We start from the raw sequence: 14,813 nt of genomic DNA, 5'->3' as shown, positions 1-14,813 counted from the left end.
AATGGCACACACCAACACTTCTTTTTCTTACCAACTAGTATTCTATTATAGGGATAGTATATCTTATTTACATTTCCATCCCTTGGTAGATATTTTTTTCATGTGGATGTTTTATTCTTAGTTATAAACCCCTGGAAGAGTCTAGTTGCTGGGCCATGTGCTGACTCTGCTTTGCTTTCTGAGACAGAGTCATGTTTTCCAGAATAGCTGGCCCACTCTCTTTCTGCAGCATTATTTGCTCGTCAGTCTTTGCATCTCCTACTGTCATGTTTCACTGTCTCTCTTCTTCATTATAGACAGCTTAGTAAATTAGTGTGGGATTTCATTATATACTTAAGCGACAGCTACTGATCTTCAATCACTGTTGAGTTCATGTATGAGCAATTATAGTATTAAACATAGTATTGCATGTTCATATTTATATTAAAGTTGTTAATACAATTATCATTATTGTTCCTGGATGTATACAATGGGGATGCATATGCCAAAGCTCATGTGTGGAGTTAATTTCTGTTTCCCTTTCTGTGGGTCATGTGAACTCTGGTTATCGGGCTTCTTGTATGACAAGGGCTTTAACTGGCTGAATCATGTTTCCAAGCCTCTGTCTTAACTTTTAGTGATTTCTTTAGTGAAGTGGTAAGGAGCAAAGATACTGACAAGCATTAGCTTAGCTCCTGACCTTCTGTGGCTAAGCTTTACAAATTCTGACTTGGCTACAGCAGTGAAATCTAACTGTCTCAGGTCATTTCGAAGGGAGGATCTCACAGGGTCTTATATTCTTTCTATTTTCAAGTGTAGGACACAGAAATAACTCTGCATGTCTTGGTAATTTTGTTCAAAGAACTTAGTTTCTTTGGGGGAACAACAGCTCCACTCCTCCAGCTGTTCTGGCATGAATAGAAGAGCATCTGCATCTGGAATGTAGACTGTGTGCAATGGCTCCACGGGTGGATGCTTTACTCTGAAAGGAGAAGGCAGGAAAGATAACATGTTTTAGAAAAGGCTCCACAGTCACAAGGACATGCAGGGACCCAGCAGAGTCGTTTCACTTGGAGATAGTGCACAGAATCATTAAACAAACTGAGACAGCACAGTTGAACAATGGCTGTGACGAGCACTTCCCCCTTGATCTGGATTTTAAAATAAAATCTCTTTAAACAAAAATTATTTAAGGGGGAAAAACAAGATCTTACATTTTCATAGTTATTTTCCATTATGGCTCAAACACTGCACTTAAGATCAACAAAATATAAACTAGCCATGAGGATAAATAGAAAATAAAGACAAATCCCTAGCCATTTCTGACATTGCTCTATTAATGGTTCTTGGGCTCACTGACTGAGAATAAACTCTGCTCATGTTGGCTGGGTAGGAAGTATATCCTGTGGGATTCTGAGCCGATCTTTAATACAAAACAAGACAGAGAGGCTGAGGCTGTGTCTCAGGAGGGCACTTGCCCAGCATGCCGAGGCCCCGGGCTTATCCTTAGCACCAGCAAACAAGCACACATACTCAGCAGGATATGGGTCATCAGTGCACATTGGAGGGCCATCCAGTCAGTTCTGGGGAAATTGCCGAGAAGTGGCATGGCCGCCACTGTACGACAACGTAAGGACCCCCAAAAGTGGACTACTGTTCCCCTTCTCTTTCAGAGACTAGACTCATGAAATGAACTAAAGATTTTGAGTTTTTAGGTTAGGAATGAATAAGAACCTGGCAAATTCATTAACTGCATCCATTGTCTTCAAGTAACTCAAAGCAGTTCCCATTGGTTCTGATAGCATTTGTCTGGACACAGTAGCAACAGGTGATTTCTAGCTCTGGAACTCTGTAGGGTTTTGTTGTTATTTTGTTTTGTTTTGGGGTTTTTTATTTTTGTTTTTTGTTTTGCAAAGTATTAGAGACAACTGAAAAATCCTATTTAATAGTTTAATAGTGACTAATATTAATTTTCTTGCCAAAGTTAAGCTCATTGCTTTGTTAGATATAAAGAAGTATGACCCATAAGGTAAGTAGTTCTAGTTAGCTTGGTTAAATGATTGCTCTTTTAAGCCTTTAGTTTGTACAAATGGCTCTTGGACACATCCCATACTAAATTGTAATCACAAAATGGTCTTTATGTTTTTAGAGCTTGAACATACTCTCCAGACACAGGAAAATGAGGGAAATTTCTCTGTCTGAGTGTGCCAACATCACTGACATTGGAATTCGGGTAAGATGATTAGGGTTTTCCACTAAAGAGTTAAGATTAAAAATTAAGTTCAGCCGGGTGGTGGTGGTGGCGGCGGCGGTGGCGGCGCACGCCTTTAATCCCAGCACTCAGGAGGCAGAGCCAGGTGGATCTCAGTGAGTTCGAGGCCAGCCTGGTCTCCAAAGTGAGTTCCAGGAAAGGCACAAAGCTACACAAAGAAACCCTGTCTTGTAAAACAAAAACAAAACAAAAAAAAATTAAGTTCAAATTCAATAAACTTTGTAAGTCACAATAGAAAGAACTAACAGGAGCCAACTCACAATACATATGGGACTGGGACTCAGCCACAGTCAACTCTGGGTGTCATGATTTGAAGCTAAAATGCTGCCCACAGCTCCCATTTGAACACAGTCCTTAGCTTACAGCACCATTTTGAAGGCATGGAGCCCTTAGGAGACACAGCCTGGCTGGTGGAGTAGACCTTCACCAGCTTTCAGGTTAGACTCCACGTAAAGAGGAGTCTCTGCCTCACATGGTGGCCACAGTGAATGCTGCCAGACTTCCCACCACTGTGGACTGAGGTTTCTCCAAAACCGTGAGCCAGCGCCCGCCTCCCCGCTTAAACTGCTTTTGTCGGTGTCTCTGGTCACTGTAACACAAAGGTAATTAATTCACTACACTGGGCTCTCAGGCAGGCCTCTAGGGCCTGAGGTACTGAAGAACCTTGTGTCCTCATTTTTTTCTCCATCTATTTGCTTCCATCTTTGTGTCGGACTCATAGGATCGACAGGAAGCATCTACTTGGAGGATGATAAACTTCTTTGTAGCCCAAAGTCTTTACATATAGAGAAAATAGTTTATAAAATGATGCAGGACAGGCTGCAAAGCAAAAGCATTGAAGGAAAGGAAGGAGAGACATTTTCTTATAGGGATAAAAGAATGAATCCCACAAGCATTTGGATAATGCAAGTGTTAGCTGAGAAGTCCAAAGAAAGTAGGGATGTTTGGGCATGACAAATTTGAAGATGACTTATGAAATTTTAAATGACTAATTGATCAGTGATGGAATAATGTACAAACTGGAGGGCTGGTCAGCTCATGCTTAGACCTTAGCATAGAATTACAGACTTTTGGGGCTGAAGGAAGCTTAGAAACACATAAACCAATTTTCTGAGTTTACAGATAAGCTGAGAGGTTACAACTGACCAAGGTTTCAGACTTTCTTAGGAAACCAGCTTAAGGTCCGTTTTATGGAAATGAAGCATAGAAATGGGGAGTCACTCTTCTGAATGGTTGACTGGCAGCATGGCTTAGTCCCCACTGGCCGCTTAGCTTTCCTTTGTTTTATCACATTGTGTCTGGACAGTGTAGTGATAGAAGAGGAAAGCGTAACACTATTAAGAGTCTTTAAAAGCTCTGATATGAAGCAAAGTTTGTTTCTTCTAATTTTAGCATCAACTCTGCCTAGTATAGAGAGTTATTCAGAAAACAAAATATCGCTTCAAGTTGAAGAGCCCAGGAAGAATTGAAAACTTTCATATGGGACAAGATTATAACTCTATAATAAAAGGAGTTACAGATGCTTAGGTACACATAACCTGCTATGACAAGAAGCCAAAAGATGTATGTAAGTGTAAATTGTGGTTTAATTGTAAGGTTAAACATTCAGTTACACAAAGCCTTATCCATTAGCATGATACAGTCAGGCTTTCAAGAAAATTGAAAAGGTGACAAATCAGAGATTTAAAAAAACGAAAATAGTTAAGCATCATATTAAATAAGTGTGGCATTAAAATGACTATTATTAATGTGACATTTTATCATTATGAATGTCTTACATTGTTCTTGACAAGTCTTGCTCCTAAATCAGTACACACACACCTCTGTTAATAATAATTTTTGCTTGTATTTGAGATACAATGCCATATTTTAATAATGTTTATATACAGTGTGAACCCATCTACTTAACCACCTACCTAATCGCTCTTTCATCCATTCATCCATGGGCCAGGAGTAAGATTCACATCCTAAAGTGCATGGCAGAGCCCAAGCAAAGGACAATTTGACCTAAATGCCAGAAGTTCTCTAGCTGGGAAGCCAGACTCTGTGACATGACCCTAGTTTGCTTGGCAGAAAAGACTGGTTCTTTGAACTAGTAGCTAGTAGTAGTAGCAGTACTTTGGGTGCGGGTTAAATGTTAAATCAGCATTTACTGACTGAATGAAGGCCCTGAATAAAAGTTAAAAACATTGGCATTTCTAATATTGAGTTACATTCCTCAGAGAGGAGACAGTTGTATTTGAGCAGTAACTAAACCTTTTATATGCATCCTATGCAGTGCTGTGATGCCAGCCTCTAAATATCCAACACTTAAAAGATGTTTCATGGGACAAGGCTAAGAATCGGTAAAAAGCATCATGTTCTGCCATATGTTTTTGATTCCATTGGCTCCAGGCTTCTTTCCCCACTCTTCTCCCGGGCCTAAGTTTATACTGTTTTTAGATGATAGGAGTCTAGGTGAAAGTGTATGCTTACGCATTAATTATATCATCACACAGTGAAATGCTAGCATGTCTTTTTAAACAGTTTAAACTTTCAAAATTGCTCTTTATTTTCTGCAATCTAAAGTATCTTTTAAAAGATGCATGGGATGCAGAATTATTTCATTATTAGTTGCACAAGATCAGATGTTCTATTCAGGAGAAACTTCTCTTTCTTCTCATCTTTCCTTCATTTTCCCTCCTCCGTGTGTGTATGTGTATGTGTGTGTGTGTGTGTGTGTGTGTGTGTGTGTGTGTGTGTGTGTGTGTTGGCTTTTCCACAGTCTAAGCTGTTCATCTTACATGTGATAAACACATATTCTGGAGGACACTTAGGGCAGAAAAGGCCTCCTAAGGGTTATCTTGCTTTCAACACGCTCTGCTGTAGTTCTTCTCTGTGGACATTTGACATGAGAATAACAGCTGTCTGGGTCAGTTAGGAAGGACAGTAAAACTTCAGCTATCCACTGGTTCTCACAGTGGGATGTGCAGGAAGCCAGCACTGGTGTGGTGGTTACTCAGCTTCACCTGATTCCTTGCCAAGAAAACATAGTACCCAACACTCCAGAATCCCTTGGAACCTTCTAAGCTATGGGACTCTGAGAAGCTGTTGAATCCCACGTCCTTTGAAGTCTGGCAAGTTTCAAATCCTGTTGGACTGCTTATAATTGGAAACACATTAGCGTCGAAGAGCAGCAGAATGCTGAGCTCTTTTCTTTTGCTCCGGACATTGAAGAAACAATAGTACTCTGCTATCTGTGCCCCCAGGTGACTCCACATCCCTGGAGTCTCCTGGCATATGCTGTTTTATTGTTTTATTGTTCTTAGCATGGATGATCGATGCAGCAGGGATTTCTAAAGTGAAGCTCTTTATTGTTCCAGGTTTTGTGGGCTGTTGCCTTTTCAACAAGTACCAAATGACCACCCTTTTAAATCTACCAAGAAATCTATTAGTTCCTCTTCTCAGACACTTTAAAAAAAATCTACAGCCTGAGTCCTCTGGGAGCTCCATACTTCCCAACACTAACCGGAGTGAAAGACGCCAGCATTAGAGCCAGGAGCTAAAAGAGCCGGGTGTCTCCTGCTCGTCCCCACACAGGACAGCTGGGGCCTTCGCTGCACCAAAGTCCATGATTGAAGCCAACTTGACTAGGAGTCTTGATTGTTTCCCTTTCAACCCATGAACACGACTTTATCCCTAGAGACTAGGTGTAGTTATCAAAATCTCATACTTTGATAACTTTTGCATGACTTAATCCTAGAAACTAAATAGAAATCAGTGTTGATTTTTTTTTTAATAGTTGCTAAGGGGAGCTGACTCATCTAGCCCATCTTTGGCATTGTAAGTCAGGATGTATCAAAGGCTACCAAAATCAATTTGAGTTTAGCAGTGGAGGGTGGGGCTATCAATGGATAAAATTATTTATGAAAATCTTGCATAAACAATATTTTGGAACTAATTAAAAGTTAATGAATCCAAGTATTTTAAATGAGGAAGGAGTCACAGGAGAGTGATGCAACTTTGCTGTTAGGGTCCATAAATAAACCCTTCTTAAACCTCAGACATGTGTGCAACAGGCTGGCCAGAGGCCAGTCTAGGGGAAGAGGACAATCCCTTGACTAGATCATCTTTGGTTCTACTATATCCTAAATGAAGGGTCAAAGAAGTACTGATGGTCCATGAACATAGTTTCTTAGAGATCCTGAAATGCAAGAGGCTGGACTTAGTTGATCATTGGTTTCAGTTGCCATTTTCTTGAGACAATTTTTTAAAAAGGACAAAAAATATAGAGAGTGACTAGACAGAAACCAGCAGCCCTTCCTGCCTGAAGATTAGAGCATAATTAATTTCCCTGCCCTTCTGTGTACAGGAACCCTAGCTAGGGAGGTCAGGAAATAGGGCTCCAGGCTCCACAGAGTGCATGACCAAGTCAGGACCACCCCACCTGCTCTGATGCCTGGCAGGAAGAAGGCAATCTTTGAGGAAATGTACCTCAATCTCATGACTGTGTGAGGCCTAAGAAACTGAAGTTTTATATTTAGTGTATCGTTTATAATTGTGGAAATTGTATTTTTAGCTTTGAGTCACCTCACTCATCTTTATTAAAGAAGTTAGTTCCTGAGAGCACAATGTTTTTTTCCACAATTATCAACAGAGAGAAAAACAAAACAAAATAAAAAATTCCAACTTTGCAGGACAACTAATGGGGTCCTAATGAGGCACACTGTCAAGAGACAGTGTGGTGAGAATGGACGGCCAAGGCTGGGGTATGGGCAAAGAGCTTCCACCTATTGAGATGGATTAACCAGGATTTGGGCAAAAGAACACTACTGTAACAATAAAGAAATATGAGTGAAACTCGGTCCCAGCTGCACACCCAAATTAGGAATGTAGTTATTAGCCCCCACACTGTGACTCAGTGCAGAAGACATGGACACCTTCCGTAAAAGTGTTAATGCACAGCAAGACTGGCTGGGACAGAGCCACACGCGGTGACATCTCATTCTTTTTCCATCTTCACTGTCAGGGACCGTCTAGGAAGGAGCATAGAGTAGCATTTTCCAAGTCTGCCATGTGAAGGCAGGGGGTGTTGGGGCCAGCAGAGCACCTGGTAGTTGTCTCTGGAGGAGAAGAGAGGACCTCATGAGTGACCGAGCTGAGACACACCTGCAGACTTGGGCCTCAGGGGACTTACACGGCTCTAAAGAAGAGATGAAGTATGGACTTTAGCTCTCAGACTTGCTACTGATTTAACATCAATCTTTTTGTCTCAGGATTTCCATGTCTGAGAATGCAGCTGTGAATGTATCAGAGACCTTAAAATTACTTTTAAAGTTATTGAATTGAAAAACCTCTAAAATTTTCAGCTTCAAATACTAGTAGAGTCTTCATAAACACACAACTGCAGGGAACTGATTCAGGCAGTCCAAAGACACTGGCAGTTGAAGCTGAAGAGGTGCCTTACATCTCCCTTTAAAGCTAGCCAGCTCTCAAGCTTCTAATTTTTATTAATGATTATTATTCTGTGTGTGTACATGGTGTGCCACAGCATGTGTGCGGTCAGAAGTCAACTCTCAAAATCTGTTCTCTCTTTCCACTGTGGTCCTGGCCATTAAACACTGGTCATTAGGCTTACACAACCAGCACCTTTACCATTATTATCCCATCAGCCCCTCACAGTTCAAAAACTGTTCATGCTAGGACTTGTCTCTTGTTCTTGCTCTCTGCCCATTCTCTAAGAGGAAACAATATTACCCCACACCTTGCAACATTAAAATTTTTGTATTATTAAAACAGACTTAATTTTCTGGAAGACACTTACATAGGACCAATCGACATCCTAGTATTTACTAAGAATGTACTGTGTTCTCAATGTGATGCTTGTGAGAGCATATAAAAACCAGCAGTTCAGAAAGGACCCCAAGAGAGTCACTGCACTCTTAATGGCAAGTGAGCTGAGAGACAAAGCCATTGATGCTAAAGGTAGATTCCCTCTGTACTACCCTGGGTGTGCCCCTGAGATTGCTTATCTTCAGTGACAGCGACCCTTCTATCCCTGAACAGTGACTCCTTCCAATTTCTGGCATCACTTGGTTCTAGACATGACAGATTTCTGTGTAAAGTTAGTCATAACCCAGGGTGAGTCAGGCACAGAAAGAGCTGAGCCCTGTGGAAAATCCATCATCTGCATGGGCGCTGTTATCACTGTTGGCTGCTGTGGTCAGAAAAGGGTAATTGCCAAGACTGCATTCTCTCTGTAAGTATATATTTATTAACAGTGGTGCCTCTCAAAAGCTACCAGCAGCTAACATCTAGTCTTTTAATGGACTTAAAAAGCTTCAATTGTCAAGAGCTATAGCACATCACAGTCTGTGGATGTATGTATACACTGTGGAGTGGCTACCTTAAGCTCATTAGCATCCAGCCTCTCATATACTTATTACTTTGTGGTGAGAATTTTTCAAATCTACTTGTAATACTCAAGTTTATATGACTGTGTTGCTTAGGTTTTTGTCAGCTTCTCATGAGCTTGGGTCATTTCAGGAGAGGGAACCTCAATTGAGAAAATGTCTTCATCAGATTGGCCTATAGGCCAAGTCTGTGGGGCATTTTCTTGATTAATGATCGATGTGAGAGTGCACAGTGCCACCCCTGGGTAGTGGTCCTGGCCAAGGAAGCTGTGGAAAGTAAGCAAGTAATCAGCATTGCTTACAGGGATGGACTTGGTCTGGAAGTTGTGAGATGGGCTAACCCTTCAGGTTGGTTCTGGCCAGCGTTTTCTCACAGCAACAACAAGCAGACTAGCACAATGACATTGCCATTAACTCTAGTGTCCCTGGTTGACCCTTTGCATGCCATCATCAACAGTGGATCAAGTTAATCCTGTCTGCGTGCTTACTACATGTGTGGCTAAAGCATGTAGTAAACTTAATGAGGCACTATGTGCCACATACTAGCAATTCTTGTATAGTACCTCTCAGATAATACTGTATGCAGTATGAAACTTTAAAAGTAATCAATTTTGATAGGAGCCATATCATATATACAAACACACACACACACACACACACACACACACACACACACACACACACATATATATATAATCTGTGTAACCATCCTTTAGGATGGGTCCTATCCCCCTTTGCAGCACCCCCCCCACACACACACACAGAGATCCATACAGCATCAGAGCTAGGTTCTGGCCCTCCAAGTGATGCCACAGTCCTGGGTTCTTTGCTAGACTGAATCTCCTGTAAATTCTCCCTTCTCTAACTGTGCACTAGCTCTTTTTCATCCTCAGCTCTAAACAAATGGCAGAAGCAGAGGGAGAGAGGCACATTTATGTTAGAGTCAGCCTGGTAGCCATGAGCTGACCTGACACTCACGTCCTTCCTCAGTCCTGAGAGCAGAACTGGCATGTAGCTCAATCGGCAACTATGTTCATAGAAATAAGAGCTATCACTAAGAACCCAGTAGTGTTCCCAGTCTAATGCTCAAGGTAAAGTTAATGGTAAGGTGTCGTGTACAGAGGACTCTGATGTGGTATTCTTAGCACCTGAGCCTCTTCACAGTGATGCAAAACCCTGGGAGTGACTTAATGGTTGCCATGGTTACAATGGTGAGGAAGGCCTTCTCTTGTATTACTTTGAATTAGCCATGACATCTGATTTCTACTTGTTTTGATTTATTATTATCTTTTTACATTCACAAGTTTAGTTTTATTATTGTGGATCATTTTGCCCTTTAAATATCCTTTTTATTTTAAAGGTTTTATCATTTTATTTTTATTCCCTCCATCGTGTGTGTGTGTGTGTGTGTGTGTGTGTGTGTGTGTGTGTGTGTGTGTTTGTGTTTGAGTGCCCACAGAAGCAAAAAGAGGGCATCAGATCCCCTGGAACTGGAGTACCTGAGGTTGTGAACTACTTGGCCTGGGTACTGTGAACCAGACTCTGGTCCTCTGCACTTGTAACCACTGAGCCATCTCTCCAGCTCCTCATTTTGTTTTTATATAGTATCTGCAGAGTTATAAAGTCTTTCTAAATCAGTAAATTAGCATAGATGGTATTAGGTTTCAGTATAGGACTTTTAAGCAAAATCTGTTTTTGTTGATTCCCTTCCCTTCCCCTCTTCCTCCTTGGATTGTCCTACCTACCTACCCCACCCCCAGGCTCCTTTCTGCTACGAGTTATCTCCACTCGTTTAAATACAGACAGACATTATAAGCGAGGACCCATAGATGAGATATGTGGGTTTTGTCTTTATAAGTGTTCAATATAATACCTCCTAGCTTCATCCATTTCCCTGGAAATCTTGTGATGTCAATTTTCTTTATAGCTCCACAAAATGCCATTGTGTCTGTGTACCATGCTTTCACTACCCATTTCCTGCTGACGGCTGTCCAGGCTGGTCCCATCGCCTTGCTATTGCGATAGGGAAGCAGTGAACAGCTCTGTGACAGATGACCACACTGGTATTTCAGAATAATGCTACACTCTAGGTATGGATTGTCCTAATTAGAAGAGGAACTGGGGCTCCAAAGAGATGAACGTGTTTGTAAGTTTTCATAGGTTGAACTAATGGAAAGAATGTAAAAAGAATGTGTTCTTTCCACTGTCATCTCGAATCCACACCCCTTTCCTCCACTCATTGGATGAATAGAACCCTATTAATTATTGATATGCCAATCATATTTCACCAGCAGAAACTTCAGAAAAACTGGATTTTGCTAGCAGGAATTTGAGTATTGATTAACTATTAATTTTTGCTATACTGATTTTTTTCTATTCTCACTTTTTTACCTTTATTAAAAAGTTTTCTATTCACTTTACATACCAACCACAGATCCTACCTCTTCCTTCTTCCCACCCCCCAAGCAACCCCCCAGCTATACTGAATTTGGATGTAATGTTTTATTGTTTGTTTTGTTTATGGCAAAATCTATATTTAAGGGACTCAAATGTATACTAAATAAACTACTGCAGGTGAGGTGGCTTCAGATAGACACAGCATTTGGATCCACAAAGACTAAGGGAAAGTGAGGGGGGAAACTTTAAACGGGGGGGGGGGGGGGGGGGACAGAACAAAACAAACCTTTGACCTCAGAAATCTCCTCCAGGCCTACTGTAAAACCTCGCTCTTCTTGGAACACTTGGATATCTCCTACTGCCGCCAACTGTCGGATGACATTATAAAAACAGTAGCTATTTTCTGCACGCGCATCACGTCTCTCAACATCGCAGGATGTCCAAAGGTCTGTATGGTAGCTGGAGAGTAGACAGGTCAACGTGCAGCACTGACAGAGGGTCCGGGTGGGGAGTTTTGCGGGGGGGGGGGGGACTAGTTGGACTGGACTTGGCATGGCTGGCATGGCTGGTGGACTCACTGGATGCTTTTTCCCATCTTCAAATTGGAAATAGTTCTAGCATTTTATTTGTGCCAAAGTAGCATTTTAAAAACATCTAAAACATTATTCTCATGCAAACATAATTATGTGCTGGATATTCACTTAATTCATTAATGAGAGAACCAGCAAAATAATGAAGTCATGGCACAGCGTTAGAAAAAACTGGGTAGGAACTGAAGAATGAATATTGGATTATGGGTCTCACGTTAGATCTAAGATTGGTTAATATCCTACAGGGCAATACAGCCAGAATCTTGGGTTAGACAGCAAAAATAATTTGCATGTCTCCTGGACAAAAAAATAAAACACTGAGTGTTAACACACAACTTCACTGACTTTGGACCTTAGTAAACAATAAACAGCGTGTGAAGTAAGGCTGAAGTCTCTAGGCACTTCCTCAGTGGGGTAGATATGTCTCTGTATTCCAACAAAAGGGCACAGAATTATCTTCAGTCTTAATTTCGACAACTTTCCTGACACTTATGCATAAAATAAATAATGTGTATTATAATAAACACTGGCTATACTAATGCTTATAGGGGAAAGTGAAGTACTGACTTCCATACACCAGAAAACACAAATTGCTGGCACTTAATGCTTATTTTTTCAGATTTTTTTTCTTTGTACAAAAAGGTCAGAAATGGTTACTTTGTTCATTTTTAAAATATGGACTAATACTTTCAAAGTACAATATAACTTACTTTCTTTCGTCTTATATAAACCCGAGTCTGGGGTAATATGGCAGATCAAATATACACATATAATTCTCTTGAAACCCCATCACAATTGCAGCTGAACAGTAAGGGCCCATTTGGAAAAGAAAATCAGGAAAGGAAACAAGCAAAGAAATTGTGGGAACTTGAAAACAGGTGGATAAGTTTAGGTGACCCCAGATAGCCATAGCAGAGGAAGCTGGGAATATCTCATCCATACAATGGCTGTAAGCTTGGCAGCTCCATAGACTGCTGGGACTGTGTTGGAAGGGGACTAGAGTCCTAATTAAGCATTCTAGAGGAGCAGAGGTCCAAGTATCCTCTGCCCCACACCTCTGGGTGGACTTCCCCACCCAAACCAGGAGCATGAGAATTCATTTCCTCCATCCAGCTTTCTCAAGCCTGACAGCCCTGAAGCTCCGGACAAGGCAGTTCTTTGCAAGGAGGGAGGGTTGACCTATCACCACTGGATATCTAACACCCCTGTCCTCTGGGCACTGGACTGCTAGTATCTGGCCCCTGTATTTCCATCTTGAAACCAAAAATGTCTCCAGATACTGCCAAATGTCCCCTGGAGAGCAAAATTGTCATTGTGTAGACACAGTAAAGCAGAGAAGGGTGTCTGTGTGGGGAAATGCCATGTTTGACTGTGACTTTGGGAACAAAAGAGAAAGGGGGAAGTGGGCCCCTAACATGGAAAGCAGACACCCTGGCACTTCCCCTTCTCACTCAGCATCCACAATGTGGTTGCCAGAACTTTCCTTCAGGCAGGAGATTGGATGCCAATTCTCTAGAGACTTCGCCAGCCCCCAGTGAGAGTGAAGACTCTCACACAGCCTCCTAAGTCACCCTTCACTCAGGTCTGCAGGACAGCCCACACTTCTCTTCTACTCAGAGGCTAGCCCTCCACTGATAACCACAAATGGCCAGTCAAAATTAGCAAGGAAGTCTAAACAGAAGATTAAAAATTCAAACATGTTATCAGGGAGAACCTGGAGTTGGCAAAAGATGCAGAAGAGAATATAAACCTTAAAAGTGCTTGGGAATGGCAAGCTGTTAAAAGCTTGTTCTGCCGTGCACACCCATTGGATTTTATTTGAATGGCATCACCCCAGTTCTCAGGGGCTGTGCACCCTTGCTGGGCTACGAATTCAGCTGCTTTACTGTTTGCTTGAGTGGACTGAGGATGATTCTGGAACCTCCAGAGTTTTCCACACTAATGTATCAGATAAAGAAGAGGAGACAGGAGGGGGAAAATGTGATAAGCCAGGACAAACTAAAGCCAGGAAGTTTACAGTAAAAACTTTTTTTTTTTTTTTTTTTTTTTTTTTTTGAGACAGGGTTTTACACCTAGCCCAAGCTAGCCTGGATCTTATCAGTAGACCAGGCTGTCTGTGAACTAGATGCCATTCTCCTACCTCGGCCTCCCAAATGATGAGATTACCGATGTAATCTCATGGATTACACCATGCCCAGCTACACGATTTATTTTACTAATGTATTTGGTTAGAACAAGGGAAACTGGATTTTTTTCTGGTCCACGTTTTCCACCTGGCTCTGGAAGTAAGCTGCGTCAAGAAGCTTGTACATCAGCTGCAGTGGCCACCTGACTCGGCATATGGACCATGAGAGCTCACAGCACGGCTCACCAGGAACTACTCTGGCTATTTATTGCACAAGGCAGATGGAAGATGAGGCAGGCTTTCTAGTGGCTCTGTGAACAAAGGCAGGCAGGAAGAGCCTGCATGAAGAAAAGGCTCTAAAGAGCAGAGGAAAGAAAGAAGAGGATTCCTTTTTTAAAGAAAGAGCTCCTCTATAAGCCAAGGGATTCTCCCCTGCCCCTACAGTAAAGAAGCTTTGACATAGATGAATTAACATCAAATGCATCACTCTGTACTTAACAAGTAGGGGAAGAAAAGGGGAGTAGATTTCCTCAGAACATTAAGAAATCAGGCTTGGCTTTCCCATCCAGGTAGTACCAGTTAAGTCATGAATGTATCCTGATTCAGAAGAGGTAGGGATACTCATTGGGCCAATCTGGTAATTTACTTGCTTCACTTTGCCTAATTTATTCTACTTATATTGCTTTTGAGAGGCCATAAATTATGTTAAGAGTCTAGCTCATCATTCCAGCTGCCTACAGTTGAACTGTGAGATCTGTTTAACATGTTTCTGGGAAGGCTAGCTTTTTCCAGCAGCCCACTCATCTCCAGGTTAATCAGTAGTGCTGGGCCCTCATCTCTATGGCACTGAGATGCAAAGGAAAGAAAATGCCCCTGAGACCAGGAAGAAAGTTGATTGCCATGGGCCCAGTGCACAGGCCTTAGCAGTGTGATTCTGCTGCCACCCTTGATGACCATGACATTGATTTTAGGTAGGACTTAGTAATAATTACAAAGGAAGAATATGGGGAAAAGAACGAAATCAGTGCCAATAATGAAATATTTATACAATCCATCTT

At 41.6% G+C, this 14,813-nt stretch overlaps 1 protein-coding gene across 2 annotated transcripts in view; it reads left to right on the top strand.

Moving 5' to 3' along the window:
* The window catches only part of Fbxl13 (F-box and leucine rich repeat protein 13), a 211,753-nt gene that overhangs the window by 190,733 nt on the left and 6,207 nt on the right, over positions 1 to 14,813 (top strand). For both annotated transcript variants that reach the window (XM_036180894.1, XM_036180895.1), the window contains 2 exons: positions 2,129 to 2,212; positions 11,352 to 11,486. In XM_036180894.1, coding sequence (XP_036036787.1) covers positions 2,129 to 2,212; positions 11,352 to 11,486 — 219 coding nt within the window. The remainder of the gene's footprint in view (positions 1 to 2,128; positions 2,213 to 11,351; positions 11,487 to 14,813) is intronic.

The sequence above is a fragment of the Onychomys torridus genome, chromosome 3 (genome assembly GCF_903995425.1).
Source record: "Onychomys torridus chromosome 3, mOncTor1.1, whole genome shotgun sequence".
In the NCBI taxonomy this organism is placed as follows: domain Eukaryota; kingdom Metazoa; phylum Chordata; class Mammalia; order Rodentia; family Cricetidae; genus Onychomys; species Onychomys torridus.
Note: the sequence above shows the minus strand (reverse complement) of the source record. Positions and strands in the feature narration are given on the sequence as shown.